This window comes from Diaphorina citri, unplaced genomic scaffold, assembly GCF_000475195.1.
Source record: "Diaphorina citri unplaced genomic scaffold, Diaci psyllid genome assembly version 1.1 scaffold816, whole genome shotgun sequence".
In the NCBI taxonomy this organism is placed as follows: domain Eukaryota; kingdom Metazoa; phylum Arthropoda; class Insecta; order Hemiptera; family Psyllidae; genus Diaphorina; species Diaphorina citri.
Window position 1 is genome coordinate 50,104 of NW_007378248.1, and position 15,349 is coordinate 65,452.

General features: G+C 39.8%; 2 protein-coding genes across 2 annotated transcripts in view; one reads left to right on the top strand and one right to left on the bottom strand.

Annotated features, from left to right (window-relative positions):
* The first annotated feature begins 2,472 nt into the window (after window positions 1–2,472).
* On the top strand, window positions 2,473–10,456 carry LOC103512267 (tubby-related protein 4-like). The gene is made up of 7 exons (XM_026825779.1): window positions 2,473–2,608; window positions 5,159–5,332; window positions 5,999–6,181; window positions 7,817–7,900; window positions 8,160–8,390; window positions 9,165–9,387; window positions 10,254–10,456. Exons 1-7 carry the CDS (start codon window positions 2,510–2,512, stop codon window positions 10,454–10,456), a joined length of 1,197 nt encoding a protein of 398 aa, XP_026681580.1. The 5' UTR covers window positions 2,473–2,509.
* Window positions 10,457–12,730: 2,274 nt separating this feature from the next.
* The window catches only part of LOC103512269 (nose resistant to fluoxetine protein 6-like), a 7,103-nt gene continuing 4,484 nt past the window's right edge, over window positions 12,731–15,349 (bottom strand). Inside the window, exons 2-5 of the mRNA XM_026825784.1 lie at window positions 14,263–14,455; window positions 13,886–14,028; window positions 13,008–13,115; window positions 12,731–12,881 (exon numbers count right to left, since the gene is read on the bottom strand). Of these exons, the coding sequence (XP_026681585.1) occupies window positions 12,792–12,881; window positions 13,008–13,115; window positions 13,886–14,028; window positions 14,263–14,455 (534 nt within the window). The 3' untranslated portion in view covers window positions 12,731–12,791. The remainder of the gene's footprint in view (window positions 12,882–13,007; window positions 13,116–13,885; window positions 14,029–14,262; window positions 14,456–15,349) is intronic.

Genomic DNA, 15,349 nt, shown 5'->3' on the forward strand with positions numbered 1-15,349 from the left:
CGAAAACGGCAGGACGATGCTTTCTGAAAGGAAAAAAGGAGGTATGAAAATTCGCTGTTTTTTTTACATGGCGGGATGGAGCACTTCCGCGCTTGATATTTTTCTTTTCTTGAGAAATGGTTGAGTTATCCATCGGTTACTCACCGAACCCGTTGACGTAATGCACCACAACCAGGTTGATCAAACAGTACGACCAGATCAACCGGTGGATGGGAGCGAAAAACACATGGTCCGTTACGTTGAACTGATACGGGTTGGCGTAGAAACGAAGGGAGACGTACAAAAATGTGCCCATGATAGCGATGTACCCAGACACGAAGACAAAGATTTTCTGAAACTGTTGAGAAGAAAAGTCAGTTCAAAGCAATTACCCTATTTAGGGCTGATTGAGAGCCTGACGAAACACGCCGACCCCGTCTGTACACGGGAAAAGGCGCATCACCGCACCAAAACCACTCGTGGCCTGGGAATGAAACGAGCCAATACAACTACAGTTGGCGGTAAAAGTATTAAACACAAATGCTTCTCAAAGCAATTACCCTATTTAGGGCTGATTGAGAGCCTGACGAAACACGCTGACCCCGTCTGTACACGGGAAAAGGCGAAGAAGACGATGATTTTCTGAAACTGTTGAGAAAAATCGAGACGAAGGAAAAAGGAATTTTACTTGGCGTGGACATAAAATCTCTTCCCCAGGCCAGTGATACATCCTACTTCAAAGTATCACCGCACCAAAACCACTCGTGGCCTGGGAATGAAACGAGCCAATACAACTACAGTTGGCGGTAAAAGTATTAAACACAAATGCTTGTCCCTACTTATTACACTAAATTTTATGACTTGGACTCGAGCCACCGACCTCCAGATCCAGAGTCCACCGTGCTAACCACTTGACGCGCGACTTTTAAATAGTAGCGCGTATAGTCGCCTGTAAAACAAAACCTATGAAAATGATGGAGACTCTCTATAACTACGCGCTACTAAGTCGCGCATCTACGCTTGAAATGTGAGACGGGCAGGACGGGCTTGACAGGATATACCTATCCTTGCCCTGGTGCATCTGCATTCGACGGCATAACTACATTATACCATTATAAATACAGTGAGCTAAGATCTGAAGTAGCAACCACAAAGTGGTGGGATAACCATCAACCATTTCGCCAGCACCTGAGAGCTCCTCACAGGAGGGCTCGTCAGACTGTGTTTGGCCGGCGCTCAGATTATTATTGACCAGAGCCCGTTCTCCCTTTATTCCCAATATTATAAGGTTTAAGTCACCCATCCATTTATTGGTTTAAGTCACCCATCCTGAAGAGAAGTATACTCTTATCACTGTAACCTTTTAAGATCCATTCTGACGTTGGGACTCTAAAGGTGTCAACTTATCAAGGAATATCTCCCCTATTAATTCCCATTTCAACTGCCCCAAATTAAGGAGTATCAGGGACCCATTTAATTACTTCTTCAAACCTCGTTCTGTTTATGACAGTTTAATGCTTTCGACCTTTGTCGTTATCGTGTTTGCCCTAGTGTGTGCTTTTAATGTGGACAGGTACCTCTTTACCTACATGGGTACCTAGTTGGTAAATAAACCCTTCAGACAGGTATGCACCTATTTACCTTGTTGGGTAAATAAACATGGCAATCGTGTTATATTCGGGTTTGCATGACCAAAATATTTTAAGTAGGTATTTCACTAACATAACTTAAGTAACTTATTTTTCACTCACATGAGTTGAGTATTATACCTATATTTCATTAACCTACCTTCAACTCTTATCTGGGCAGCTTTCAAAATGATCGGACCTTGTTACGTTTTGATACTTTTGCTCACGATTTTTTAAAAACTGAGTAGGTAGGTACCTAATTAATGCCCTATTCTCATTAAGTCATTTTAAATAAGCTTTCAAGTTTCAAGTTTTCGAAAACGAACCTTATTACCTTTACGTTTTGGTAGGTACATAGGTAAGTAGGTACTAAACTTTGTTTTCGCGAGGTATTTATTCTCATTAATATTTAAGTTTTTAAGCTTCAAACTTTTGTGTAACTTGGTACCCACTCAACACTTAAGGTCCTCTACCAATTATTATTTTTTTATTGCCTTTACTTACTGAACTCAAGGCTACAAAGGCTAAAAAAATGTCTGGGCAACATTAATTTTTCGATTCGTGTATTTTTATGGTCGAAGTGACCGCTTTTTTGTGCCTTTATCAGTGCTTTTTATGCACTAGGATTAGGTAGGTAGGTATGTACAAAAATTATGAAGTGAACAACACAAGTCAATAAAATAAATATCAAATAGGTACCTAAATACGAGTAAATAAACTGGAAAAATGTCAATATCATAACTCAACTGTCAATAGCACACAGTTGCACACGTAAAGAAACTTCCGTCCACATTTGCCGTCAGCAAAAACTTGAAATGAAAGTTTAGAGGTCCCTCCCTCCCTCTCTCCGGTAGGATTGAGGTCCCACCCTTTCTCCAAATTGAGGTCCCTGGATTGACGTCATGCATTTGCACTTTGAGCGGAATGCCAACTCCAAGTGTGACTGCAATATACTGAGCCTCTCCTGGATTGGGAAGGTCCCGGAAGGAGAAATCCCTGATGTAAGTTGTTTTATTATTATTATTATTATTATTTAACTTTTCTACTTAATGTATGTATGTAACTATGTACTCTATCGGATACCTAGATAACGGGTATAAAATTTATTCCATAAATCCAAAGGTAACGAAAAAGTATTGGAAATAGGTATGTGTATTAGAAATTGGAATCAGTCCAAATTTACAAAATCGAAAAATGAGTAGGGTGGGCAGATTATGGCTACCTCTGTCTGTTATGCTTGTGATAGCATGTCTATTTTCGGGTCCCTTGAGTCCACAAAATACTTTGGAATTGCAAATTTTCTAGTTATGTTTTTTTCTTTTGTTGTTATTTAAGGGGGGGAGCTCTGCAAAAAAGTAGGAATAAAGTTGTACCTATTCAAATTTCAATACAAAATCGTGTGAATTTCACAGCGTTTTTAGCTTTTTTTTCTACAAAGTACCCTATCTTTTTACCTAGGAATGAACCTACCTAGTTTCCTTTACCTAGGTATGAACCTACCTAGTTTCCTTTACCTAGGTATGAACCTACCTAGTTTCCTTTACCTAGGTATGAACCTACCTAGTTTCCATTATAATGAGAAAAAATAAAAAGAAGGTCGACAGGGCCATCAGACGTGAAGAGAAATATTATAACTCACAAGATCTCCTGGGGCTTTCTAGAGAAATACGTGAACAAAATACCATACACGTTATGGAAATACCTACATAGGTAGTTACTAGGTAGGTATATGTAGGTACAATTTACGATGGTAAATATAATCAGAGGCGAATTGAGAAACAGGTACCTAACAACCTAACCTACCTACTTTTTTTAAGAGGTTTGACAGAGGGAGCTGTAAATGCTATGGTCTTATCGTCCCGAAATCGAAGAGAGAAGGAAGACAGGATAGGAGAAAGCCAGCCGTTCCGAGAACGAACATTATCCCATCAGGGTAAAATTCGGCCCGGGCGGGAATCGAATCAGCGGCCCAGCGCTTACAAGGTAGACGCACTACCAACTAAGCTAACTAGGCTGGCTTCTACCTACTTTTATTAGAGAAAGCTGCCAATAACTCTAACAAGGCTGTTGAACATGTGAACGTTATTTCTAGGACCTATTCCTGAAAGCGACTTTGCGTTTAGCAGAATTTTGACGTAGATAACCACTAATGCATAATTGCACATGCAGTGTTTTTAAAGGTTGTAATATTACGTCACAATTGCTAGTTGCAAAGGGCGAAGTTCTTTCTAGAAAAAGCCCTAGTACCAACTACAGTGTTAATTTTAATTAGGTCCTTATTGACTTCAATTGCATAGATAGCACATACCTCCTTTACCTTTGAATCAGAAAACCTCATTTCTCATTTAGATTCTAGAAATCTGGATATTTAGGAGATTCTAGAAATCTACTAAAATTATTTCTCCACCAAATATTTAACAACGTAGCCTTTTGTTATTTCACCTTTCTTATCTTTTGCACGACCAACACTGTTTTATATTTCAAGCCTTTTCATAACATGATGTAGGTATAGGTATGTTTTCCTATCTACATCATGATCTACCTACAAGTTTTCTTTCCTATCTAGATTCTAGATGTAGAGATAGGTATCGTTCCTAAAAAAAAACTCCAAACACTTGTACCTACCTACCTACATCTGCTTCTTTATTTATAAGTATTTTCTGTCAGGTTGTGGTCTATTCATTTTGCATTATACCTACCTATTTGACCTTTTTTCCTTCGGTAGGTACTACCTACGTAATAAATTTTCATCAGGCTTTCATACGTATTCCTCGTGTGTGTTTGTGAAATTGAAATATATGAGGGTTTATGTACATCAGTTGCAAAGGCTTAAGGCCAAGGAAAGAAGGTTTTTAGCTTCCTCTTTTTTTCTTCGTCTCTTTCTTTCCCTCCCTCTTCCTCTCTTTTTATCTTTATTTTTCCCTCTCTTTTCCCCTTTTTTCTCTATGTATTTTCTTTCTTTCTCTATCTCTCTCCTCCTTCTCCCTCTTTATATCTCTCCCTCCCTGTCTCTTCCTCTCCATTTCCTTATTTTTCTCCCTCTTTCTTTCCCTCTCTCCCTCCCTTCCTCACAATGGAGCAGTTGCAAATGGGTAAAAATTATAAATAAATGGTCGATTCCTATGTAAAAAGTTGGGAAAAATCCAAATCTGAGGTCAAAACTCCGTAAAAATAACTGTAAAATGTCGAAAATGAAATTTTCATTTCTCCTACCGCCCTAGGGAGGTAGGAGAGGGAGAGAATGTGAATGTCTAAGCCTAGGGCAATCTCTACTATCTAACCCTAGACTCACCACTAATCGCTCATGATTTTGTTTGCAGGACGATGGAGAAGGCTGGAAACTGAACAGGACCAGCTATTACAACGAGGGTTGGTTGGCCACGGGCAACGTACGAGGTATTGTTGGCGTCACCTACACTTTGTCGAAAATAAAATTTTCATTTCTCCTACCGCCCTAGGGAGGTAGGAGAAGGAGAGAATGTCTAAGCCTAGGGCAATCTCTACGATCTAACCCTAGACTCACCACTAATCGCTCATGATTTTGTTTGCAGGACGATGGAGAGGGCTGGAAACTGAACAGGACCAGCTATTACAACGAGGGTTGGTTGGCCACGGGCAACGTACGAGGTATTGTTGGCGTCACCTACACTTCTTCCTTGTATGACTGCTGGGGGTTTGAGCTGCCTCAGAGGACCAACTATAACTTGCGAGGACACCGCTCTGAGGTAAGGATTCTTTTGAGGAGTAAGGATTCCGTGAGGGTTTGAGGATTCCTTCAGGGCAGTTCAAGGATTACCTACTGATTTATTTAGGGATTAAAGATTATTCAAAGAATTATGTATTAAGTATGTAATCCTTCAAGAAATAAAGGCTTCTTCAAAGAACAGGGATGTCTAATGATTTATTGAGGGATTAAAGATTTATCTAAGAATTTTTAAATAAAATAAAGGTTCCTTCAAGAATAAGGATTACCTACTGATTTATTTAGGGATTAAAGATTCTTCAAAGAATTATGTATTAAGTATGTAATCCTTCAAGGAATAAAGGCTCCTTCAAAGAAGAGGGATGTCTAATGATTTATTGAGGGATTAAAGATTTATCTAAGAATTTTTAAATAAAATTAAGGTTCCTTCAAGAAACTGTACAATGTATTTGCCTCTCTGAGAAATACGGACCTCGTTAAGGTCATAATTTGTTTACCTTAGCAAAGCTTTGACAAATATCCATCTCGCAATGACGCTACTGGGGCTCAGGGTCCTATTTAAGGGGAACCCCTCGGCCTTTTTTGTTTCTTTACTGCGGGCCAGACTTCGAAAAAAAAAAAATCCTGGATACAGTCTTTCACAGAGTACGGAACTAATTCAAACCTAATCCATATTATTGTGTTTCAGGTGATGATAGTGAAATGGAATGAACCCTACCAGAAGCTCGCATCCTGTGATGCCTCTGGCGTTATCTTCGTGTGGATCAAGTATGAAGGCCGCTGGAGTATAGAACTTATCAATGATAGAAACACACGGGTCACGCATTTCAGCTGGTCCCATGATGGCCGTCTGGCTGTTATTTGCTATCAGGTAGGTTTTTGGTGTTTCTTTTTTTCCCCTTCGAAGTTGAACCAAGCCATTAATAAGCTTTCAAGTTTTCGAAAACGAACCTTATTACCTTTACGTTTTGGTAGGTACATAGGTAAGTAGGTAGGTAGGTAGGTAGGTAGGTAGGTAGGTAGGTAGGTAGGTACATAGGTAAGTAGGTACCTACTAAACTTTGTTTTCGCGAGGTATTTATTCTCATTAATATTTAAGCTTTTAAGCTTCAAACTTTTGTGTAACTTGGTACCTACCCACTTAAGGTCCTCTACCAATTATTATTTTTTTATTGCCTTTACTTACTGAACTCAAGGCTACAAAGGCTAAAAAAATGTCTGGGCCAACATTTTTCGATTCGTGTATTTTTATGGTCGAAGTGACCGCTTTTTTGTGCCTAACCTAACCTAACCTTTTTATGCACTAGGATTAGGTAGGTGGGTAGGTATGTACAAAAATTACAAAGTGAACAACACAAGTCAATAAAATAAATTTCAAATAGGTACCTAAATAAATAAACTGGAAAAATCAAAAATATCAATATCATAACTCAACTGTCAATAGCACACAGTTGCACACGTAAAGAAACTTCCGTCCACACATTTGCCGTCAGCAAAAACTTGAAATGAAAGTTTAGATTGAGGTCCCACCCTTTCTCCAATTTGAGGTCCTTGGATTGACGTCATGCATTTGCACTTTGAGCGGAATGCCAACTCCAAGTGTGACTGCAATATACTGAGCCTGAGTGGAAGGAATACAACTAGGATGTGATCATTCCCTGAAGCATTTTCTACCACCTAACTCCAAGTGGAGCTCCAAAGTCAATTCATTATAATAAAGCTAAGAAGAAAAAAAATAAAAAACAACAACAACAAGATAACGATCGGGGATAAAGTGGGACTTATCCTACTTTATCGTACCTGCTTGATTTATGAGAAATGAAAAAATTCACTTAAGGTCCTCTACCAATTATTATTTTTTTATTGCCTTTACTTACTGAACTCAAGGCTACAAAGGCTAAAAAAATGTCTGGGCAACATTTTTCGATACGTGTATTTTTATGGTAAGTGACCGCTTTTCTGTGCCTTGCTTTATCAGTACTTTTTATGCACTAGGATTAGGTAGGTATGTACAAAAATTACAAAGTGAACAACACAAGTCAATAAAATAAATATCAAATAGGTACCTAAATAAATAAACTGGAAAAATCAAAAATGTCAATATCATAACTCAACTGTCAATAGCACACAGTTGCACACGTAAAAAAACTTCCGTCCACACATTTGCCGTCAGCAAAAACTTGAAATGAAAGTTTAGATTGAGGTCCCACCCTTCCTCCAATTTGAGGTCCTTGGATTGACGTCATGCATTTGCACTTTGAGCGGAATGCCAACTCCAAGTGTGACTGCAATATACTGAGCCTTTATCCAGATTCGTATGAGATTCGTATAGGCTTAACCCGCCTTTTATTGCTATATTTCCTACACCTAATCCTCAGAATGGGCTTTTGCTGTACGGAGTTAAATCTTATACCTTTTTCAGTATGAACCACTTACAGAGCTCTAAGGTAGGTACAATTAAACATTACCAAAGTTGTCATATTAACGAATTTTTTCTCTTTTCTAGGACGGTTTTGTCCTCGTGGGAACGGTTCAAGGTCAACGAATTTCGACGGCATTTTTGAATTTGATCGAGCCTGGTAAACAGGGCGTAGGTTCGATCCCAGCCGAAGCATGGAATTTTATCCTCATTTATTTGAAAATTTGATCCATTATTCAAATTTGAAAATTTGAATAATGAATCTCTAAGGGTCAAGTAGTAGAGAACGCCTAGTGGTTACCTTCCACTCAAGAGTCTATAATCATTATTAACTATGGGGTGGGAAAACTATCCCAACTAAGGAGCGGACTTAATGCCAGGGGCATTCTCTTCCATCCAACCAATAATCTCTTCTCTTCCCCCTCCTCAGCATCCCGTGACTGCCCTGACCTGGGGGCACAACGACCGTCGCATATTTGTCGCCACAGGGCCGGAAGTGCACATCGCCTGGGTGTCCACCCGAATATCCTCACTACAACTGATCTGCTCGCTACAAATCTACAAGGAAATCGCCCAGGGCTCCAAACAGACCGTGTACCAACTGCCCCTGCCCAACCGAATCCGACAGATCATATCCAAACTTTTTATGCACACTATACGGGTAAGTAAATTGTAAAATTTATTTCGTTTTGTAGTAAAGGGTCTGCCTATTACTTTTGTAGTAAAGGGTCTGCCCATTTAAGTGTATATATAATAAATATTAAGTCCTTTAAAAACGAAGCCCCTTTTTGCAAGAGGAACTGGAACAACGGAGGTCTTATCGTCCCGAAATCAAAGAGAAACCCAAACAGTCAGAACGAACCTTACCTGATTAGGTTACAGTTCGTCCCAGGAGGCAATCGAACCCCACAATCTAGTGCTTACAAACCAAGCGTGCTTACTTTCCAGGCTAACTCACTGCACTATAACTAGGCTGCCACAAGAGGATTTTTTTGACGGCTAAAGCAAAAGGACATTTCACTCTCTCTGTGGCAATAAAAAACAGTATATTCTATTCTATTGAATTCCTCTCCTTTTCGTTCCATTCTCTCTAGGTCACGGGTTCGATTCTCGCCCAGGGCGGATTTTATCCTGAACGCATAAGATTCATTCTCGGAACGGCTGGCTTTCTCCTATCTTGTCTTCCTTTTCTCTTCGCTTTCGGGAAGACAAGACCTTAGCAGTTATAGTTCCCTCTATCAAAACATCTAAAAAAATTCTAATCTATCCTATCCCTGTTTCAGTGTCCCGTCCCGGTCGGTTCTAACGTGCGGGACTTCGTGTCCCGTGTTTGTCTTCCTTTTCTCTTCACTTTCGGGAAGACGACCTTAGCAGTTATAGTTCCCTCTATCAAAACATCTAAAAAAAAATCTAATCTATCCTATCCCTGTTTCAGTGTCCCGTCCCGGTCGGTTCTAACGTGCGGGACTTCGTGTCCCGTGCCACCAGGCATCGTTTACACTGCACCATGCTACGTCATGATGATAACGAGTATTACATTACACCCGCCGTTTACACGCTGTACCTTGAATATTTCGGAGGCCTGGTGCCCCTGCTCAAAGGGAAACGGATTTCCAAAATCAAGCCCGACTTTGTGATATATGATCCCCAAGTTAGTGGTGAGTAAGTGATCCAGAATAGAATATACCCTGTTTATACTGCAAGGAGACCCAAGACCCCCTTGAATTTCTTTGCTCCTATACTGTGGACCGTACTCCGGAAATTTGGAGCATCCACCCCGCTACATCACTGTTTGGACTCTTACCCCCTAGGGTGGGTTGGGGTAATTATGATCCACCTAAATTTAGCCCACTTAGACTATTCCTGGAGAATCGGTTAAACAGACATTTTAAAGAATAATCTCTTAACTTCGATTGCTTGAAGATTTCACAGCTTTCGGATATTTCTTTCATGTCTTTTTCAATCAAAAGTTGAGAAAACTTTGTATCAAGATTTCTCCTGGGGTAATAATTATGATCCACCCATATTTCTATGGATTTAAAACTTAGCGAGAGCTTCTAAAGAAAGGAAATTTAGGCCACATGTAGGTTTTAATCTTCTAATCTATTGTGGCCTATTAGGCCCCTAATTTAGGGGCTTAATAGGTTAAGGGTTTAAGCCCCTAATTTAGGGGCTTAAACCCTTAGAATAAATGGGGGATCATAATTACCCAAATCATGGGGCAATGACCCACGAATTTCTGGTTTTTTTTTTTTTTTTTTTTTTTTTTTTTTTTTTTTTCTTTTTTTTGAAATGATATTTAAAAAAAAAAAAATTTTTTTTTTTTTTTTTTTTTTTTTTTTTACTGTTCCTGTTGTTGAAATGATACTTAACTGAAACAATACTAATGTCTATGAGTAACTACTCACTAAATTACTGATTCCCAGGAGAACAAGAAAAAAAGTTATGGCGAAAGATTATTTTTTTACCATAATTACACCAACCCACCGTACTTCCCTCAATAAAATCTCCGTCCTGCTTTCAGATAAAGTGATCCACCAATTAGAACTGTCCGCCCTCACTTCCACTTCCTCTTCCACGGCCAAAGCTCAAGAGTCTCGCGAAGATTCAGACGTGGATGAGGGATGTGCCAGTCCCCGGCTGAGAAGGAAAAGGGCGCACAAACCTTCCGACCAGGCGCTCAATATGAACTACGTGGACACTCTGCCTGAAGTGAGTAGCGAATGACTTTCTAAAATGAAATCTGTTTTTGACCGGATTCCTCGATAAAATGGTATGTTGTGACATTTTTGGCCTGCCTTTGGGTATAACAGTATAACTTCTACTTACTTGCTCTAATCAGGGGCATTTTTTCCTTTCCCCTTATTTGTATTTAGAAAATATTGTTTCCCTTTTTTTTTCCTCTTTTGTATTTAGAAAATACTGTCTGATATTCTAAAATCCATACGTAAAGAAGGTCATGTCATTTGTTTATATTGTAGATTTACTTAATTATCGCTGCTTAGTCTCAAATATTATTTTATTGTAAGCTATAGGTACATAAATATATGTACCTACCTACCAAAAATGTAGGTAATGTTTAACCAGCATTCTTTCTAATGAATGGTTTAACTCTGAAATCTTCCTATAGATATTTTACATACATACAACCCTAATAACATTTTAGGTTGGGTTATTGTTGGCCTTACATTATATTTTGGTGGTTGGAAAAATGTATTGGTTCGCTGTCTTACCGTTGGCCAACAGTTCCCTGTAACCATTTCCCAGCGATGGGCCAACGATGCCGATGGGCCAACCATTTCTTAACGATGAGCCAACCCTACGATTTCCCAACCATCGATGTTATTAAGGAACTTACTATTACCTACTCTAGTACCTATATTATCAACGTGCAATAGCAATAGTTCTCATTCTCTATAGATAACTCATAGATAAAATTATCAGTTCTCATTGTCTTTATTGTCTCTGATAATGTTACTCGTACATCAAAATCTAAAGTGCAATTATTGTTCAGTTTCTATTTTTTCTAAAATCGTAAGCTGGGGTATCATTGTCCCTTAAATTGTTCATCGTCCTTTTATGGACTGCCTCTGTGATGACGTAAAAGTCGCCACAAATAGGGAGAAAGAATCAATCAAATTTATTGACGGACTGTCCAACATGGTGAATATGGTCTCATAAAATTAGGGGGCAGTATAATGGACAAGTTTACCCCATTTTACGGTACCTATACGGGTACGATTGCTTTCAGGCTCATTCTTAGATATTATTTTGACTTATAAACGCTTATTTTATACTGTGGACACGGCTTAATATCCATTAAGAACTTACAAATGTGTGTATCCTCATTTCAAGAACTTACAAATTTGTGTATGGTTCCAAAGTAGTTCTGCTCGTCAGTGCTGATTGTGTAGAAAATGATACCAATATGCACCAGGAATGTGGACAGGCAAAGTCGGCTGAGAGGGATGAACAGTCGTACACTCAGCATGTCCGAAATAACACCTGCAAGTGGAACGGGTATAACACTTTTGATTTTGAGGAATACCAAAGAAAATTGCAACCTTTGTTGCGATTTCCCGCCTTCACTTCTTCACTTTAGATTTTTTTCGGCTTTAGACGAAACCTTGGGGCCCCGAAAAGGTATATAAATCACTGTCCAATCTGGATACTCACCTCATAACTCGGTCCACGTACACCAGAAGAATGTTGACTCGGCCCTTCTTCTTCAGATGCTCCTGGAGTTGTTGGGCCGTCAAATAGCCACTGACCATAAAGAACGTGTCCACCACAATTGTTCCGTTCAGAATCAGGAAGGACCACACATTTCGCATGACCTAATGGGAAGGAAATAAACGACAGCCCAAAGATGGGAAGGAAAAAAAGAAGAGAGGTAGCGGTAGGAGGGGAGCTCCTACCGCTTTAAAGTGAGGGGGATTGCACCCTCCACCCACAGGGGGAGGGGGAAAGAGAAATCTTGTTTGGTAGATTGTTCTAAAAAATGTAACATAGAAAAAAAAAGAATCTAAAATTGAGAGAGTAAAAGTAATTATGATTGATCTCTTTACATACATACCGTTTCTATCACGATCATATTTGTACAATAATGTACATAGTTACAAATGTATTTGTAGATAATGTTTAGGAAATAATATAGGTAGTCATAATAATAAATTTAACAGTGCAATATACATAAGATTAATTAACTCGTGATTGATTACTTGGTGCAATTGCTATAATTTTTATCATCGTTGGAAATACTAAGTAGAAAGCTCTTTTCCATGAGATTAATTAACTCGTGATTGATTACTTGGTGCAATTGCTATAATTTTTATCATCGTTGGAAATACTAAGTCGAAAGCTCTTTTATAGTGTCTGTCCGCCTATAGCCTATAATGCCTATATATACCCATAGGTGACAGGTAAGTACTTATACTTAGGTAGCTTCTTTTAGGTAACTGAATCGTTCCTAGGAAGAAGGACCTATTCAGTATCGCAGATTCCCCCGGTCGTGGTCGGTCACAGGGGTAGAAAATACTGACTTAATCCTTTCCCCCTTTCTTTACTTTTCAGAACATTTTTCATCAAATTGGTGAGAACTTAAGGGCCCAGAAAAGGGTTCCGGTTTCGACTTACCTGGTCCCTCGGTGACCCTCCTCTTAAGCCGTTTCCTCCTTTCCCCCTTTCTTTACTTTTCAGAACATTTTTTATCAAATTGGTGAGAACTTAAGGGCCCAGAAAAGGGTTCCGGTTTCGACTTACCTGGTCCCTCGGTGACCCTCCTCTTAAGCCGTTTCCAGAAGTTCTCGAATGGCATCTCCACTAGTAACGTCAAGAGGAGAGCCGTCAGAATACTGAACAAATAGTCTCCGGCGAAGGTGATGAACTGGGGAACCAAACCAAACGATAAGGTGTTGAGTGAAGTAGAAAAAGAGTTTTCAAAGTAGCTGAGTAAGTCGAAAATGTCTTGAATACTTTTCGAGGATGATTCATAAGTGCACCCGTGACGAGCATCTTGACCACTGCGCCACCGAGGCAATCGTGGTCCTAAAAGAATTCTAGTTTTCATTGAAAACCTGGAGCTTTTCAGAGAAACATAAAAGGGTGGCGAAAATGTCTTGAATACTTTTCGAGGATGGTTCATAAGTGCACCCGTGACGAGCATCTTGACCACTGCGCATTGGCGTAGCGTGGTCTAAATTCAAGTGTAGGGCTCATGCACAGTTCTACCAAGTCCCATCACAGTACATGCCATTAATATTTATGGGCATTAGAGTGAACTTTTGAGTTGTATGGCCGCCATACACGCCATACATACACGCCACTGCCACTGCGCCACCGAGGCAATCGTGGTCCTAAAAGAATTCTAGTTTTCATTGAAAACCTGGAGCTTTTCAGAGAAACATAAAAGGGTGTCACAAAAGGTTCCCTAACCTGCAGTCAGAGTGTCCCTACTTTACATCAATGGGCACTAATATGATGATTCTAAAGGTATGTTCAAACATAGTCAATCGACGTCGATTGAAACCGTACACTGCCTCGACAACATAGCTTCACCTCTTCACTTCGTCGATCGACGGGGTCGACTATGTGTGGACACGGCTTAATATCCATTAAGAACTTACAAATGTGTGTATTCTCATTTCAAGAACTTACAAATTTGTGTATGGTTCCAAAGTAGTTCTGCTCGTCAGTGCTGATTGTGTAGAAAATGATACCAATATGCACCAGGAATGTGGACAGGCAAAGTCGGCTGAGAGGGATGAACAGTCGTACACTCAGCATGTCCGAAATAACACCTGCAAGTGGAACGGGTATAACACTTTTGATTTTGAGGAATACCAAAGAAAATTGCAACCTTTGTTGCGATTTCCCGCCTTCACTTCTTCACTTTAGATTTTTTTCGGCTTTAATGGCAGGATTCTCTCACTGTGAGCTCTTCCACCCATTCTTTATATATGAAAAAGTATATATGCCGCTGCCAGCGAATCGGCCCGTTGGTAAAAGCGTTGAGTTATCCATCGGTTACTCACCGAACCCGTTGACGTAATGCACCACAACCAGGTTGATCAAACAGTACGACCAGATCAACCGGTGGATGGGAGCGAAAAACACATGGTCCGTTACGTTGAACTGATACGGGTTGGCGTAGAAACGAAGGGAGACGTACAAAAATGTGCCCATGATAGCGATGTACCCAGACACGAAGACAAAGATTTTCTGAAACTGTTGAGAAGAAAAGTCAGCTCAAAGCAATTACCCTATTTAGGGCTGATTGAGAGCCTGACGAAACACGCCGACCCCGTCTGTACACGGGAAAAGGCGAAGAAGACGATGATTTTCTGAAACTGTTGAGAAAAATCGAGACGAAGGAAAAAGGAATTTTACTTGGCGTGGACATAAAATCTCTTCCCCAGGCCAGTGATACATCCTACTTCAAAGTATCACCGCACCAAAACCACTCGTGGCCTGGGAATGAAACGAGCCAATACAACTACAGTTGGCGGTAAAAGTATTAAACACAAATGCTTGTCCCTACTTATTACACTAAATTTTATGACTTGGACTCGAGCCACCGACCTCCAGATCCAGAGTCCACCGTGCTAACCACTTGACGCGCGACTTTTAAATAGTAGCGCGTAGTCGCGTGTAAAACCAAACCTATGAGACTCTCTATAACTACGCGCTACTAAGTCGCGCATCTACGCTTGAAATGTGAGACGGGCAGGACGGGCTTGACAGGATATACCTATCCTTGCCCTGGTGCATTCGACGGCATAACTACATTATACCATTATAAATACAGTGAGCTAAGATCTGAAGTAGCAACCACAAAGTGGTGGGAGAACCATCAACCATTTCGCCAGCACCTGAGAGCTCCTCACAGGAGGGCTCGTCAGACTGTGTTTGGCCGGCGCTCAGATTATTATTGACGGTAAGATCTACCTTTCATTTTCCTTCTAATTCTCCCAGGGTCTTGGATCACCTTTGACTATTTTAGATACTATTCTATATTGTTCATACGTCTTAAAATAATAAATGAACAAGTAGCTCATCTTGAGTTGATATTAATTTAATAAATAGATATTTCTCGTTATAATAAATCACCCCATAATAAAA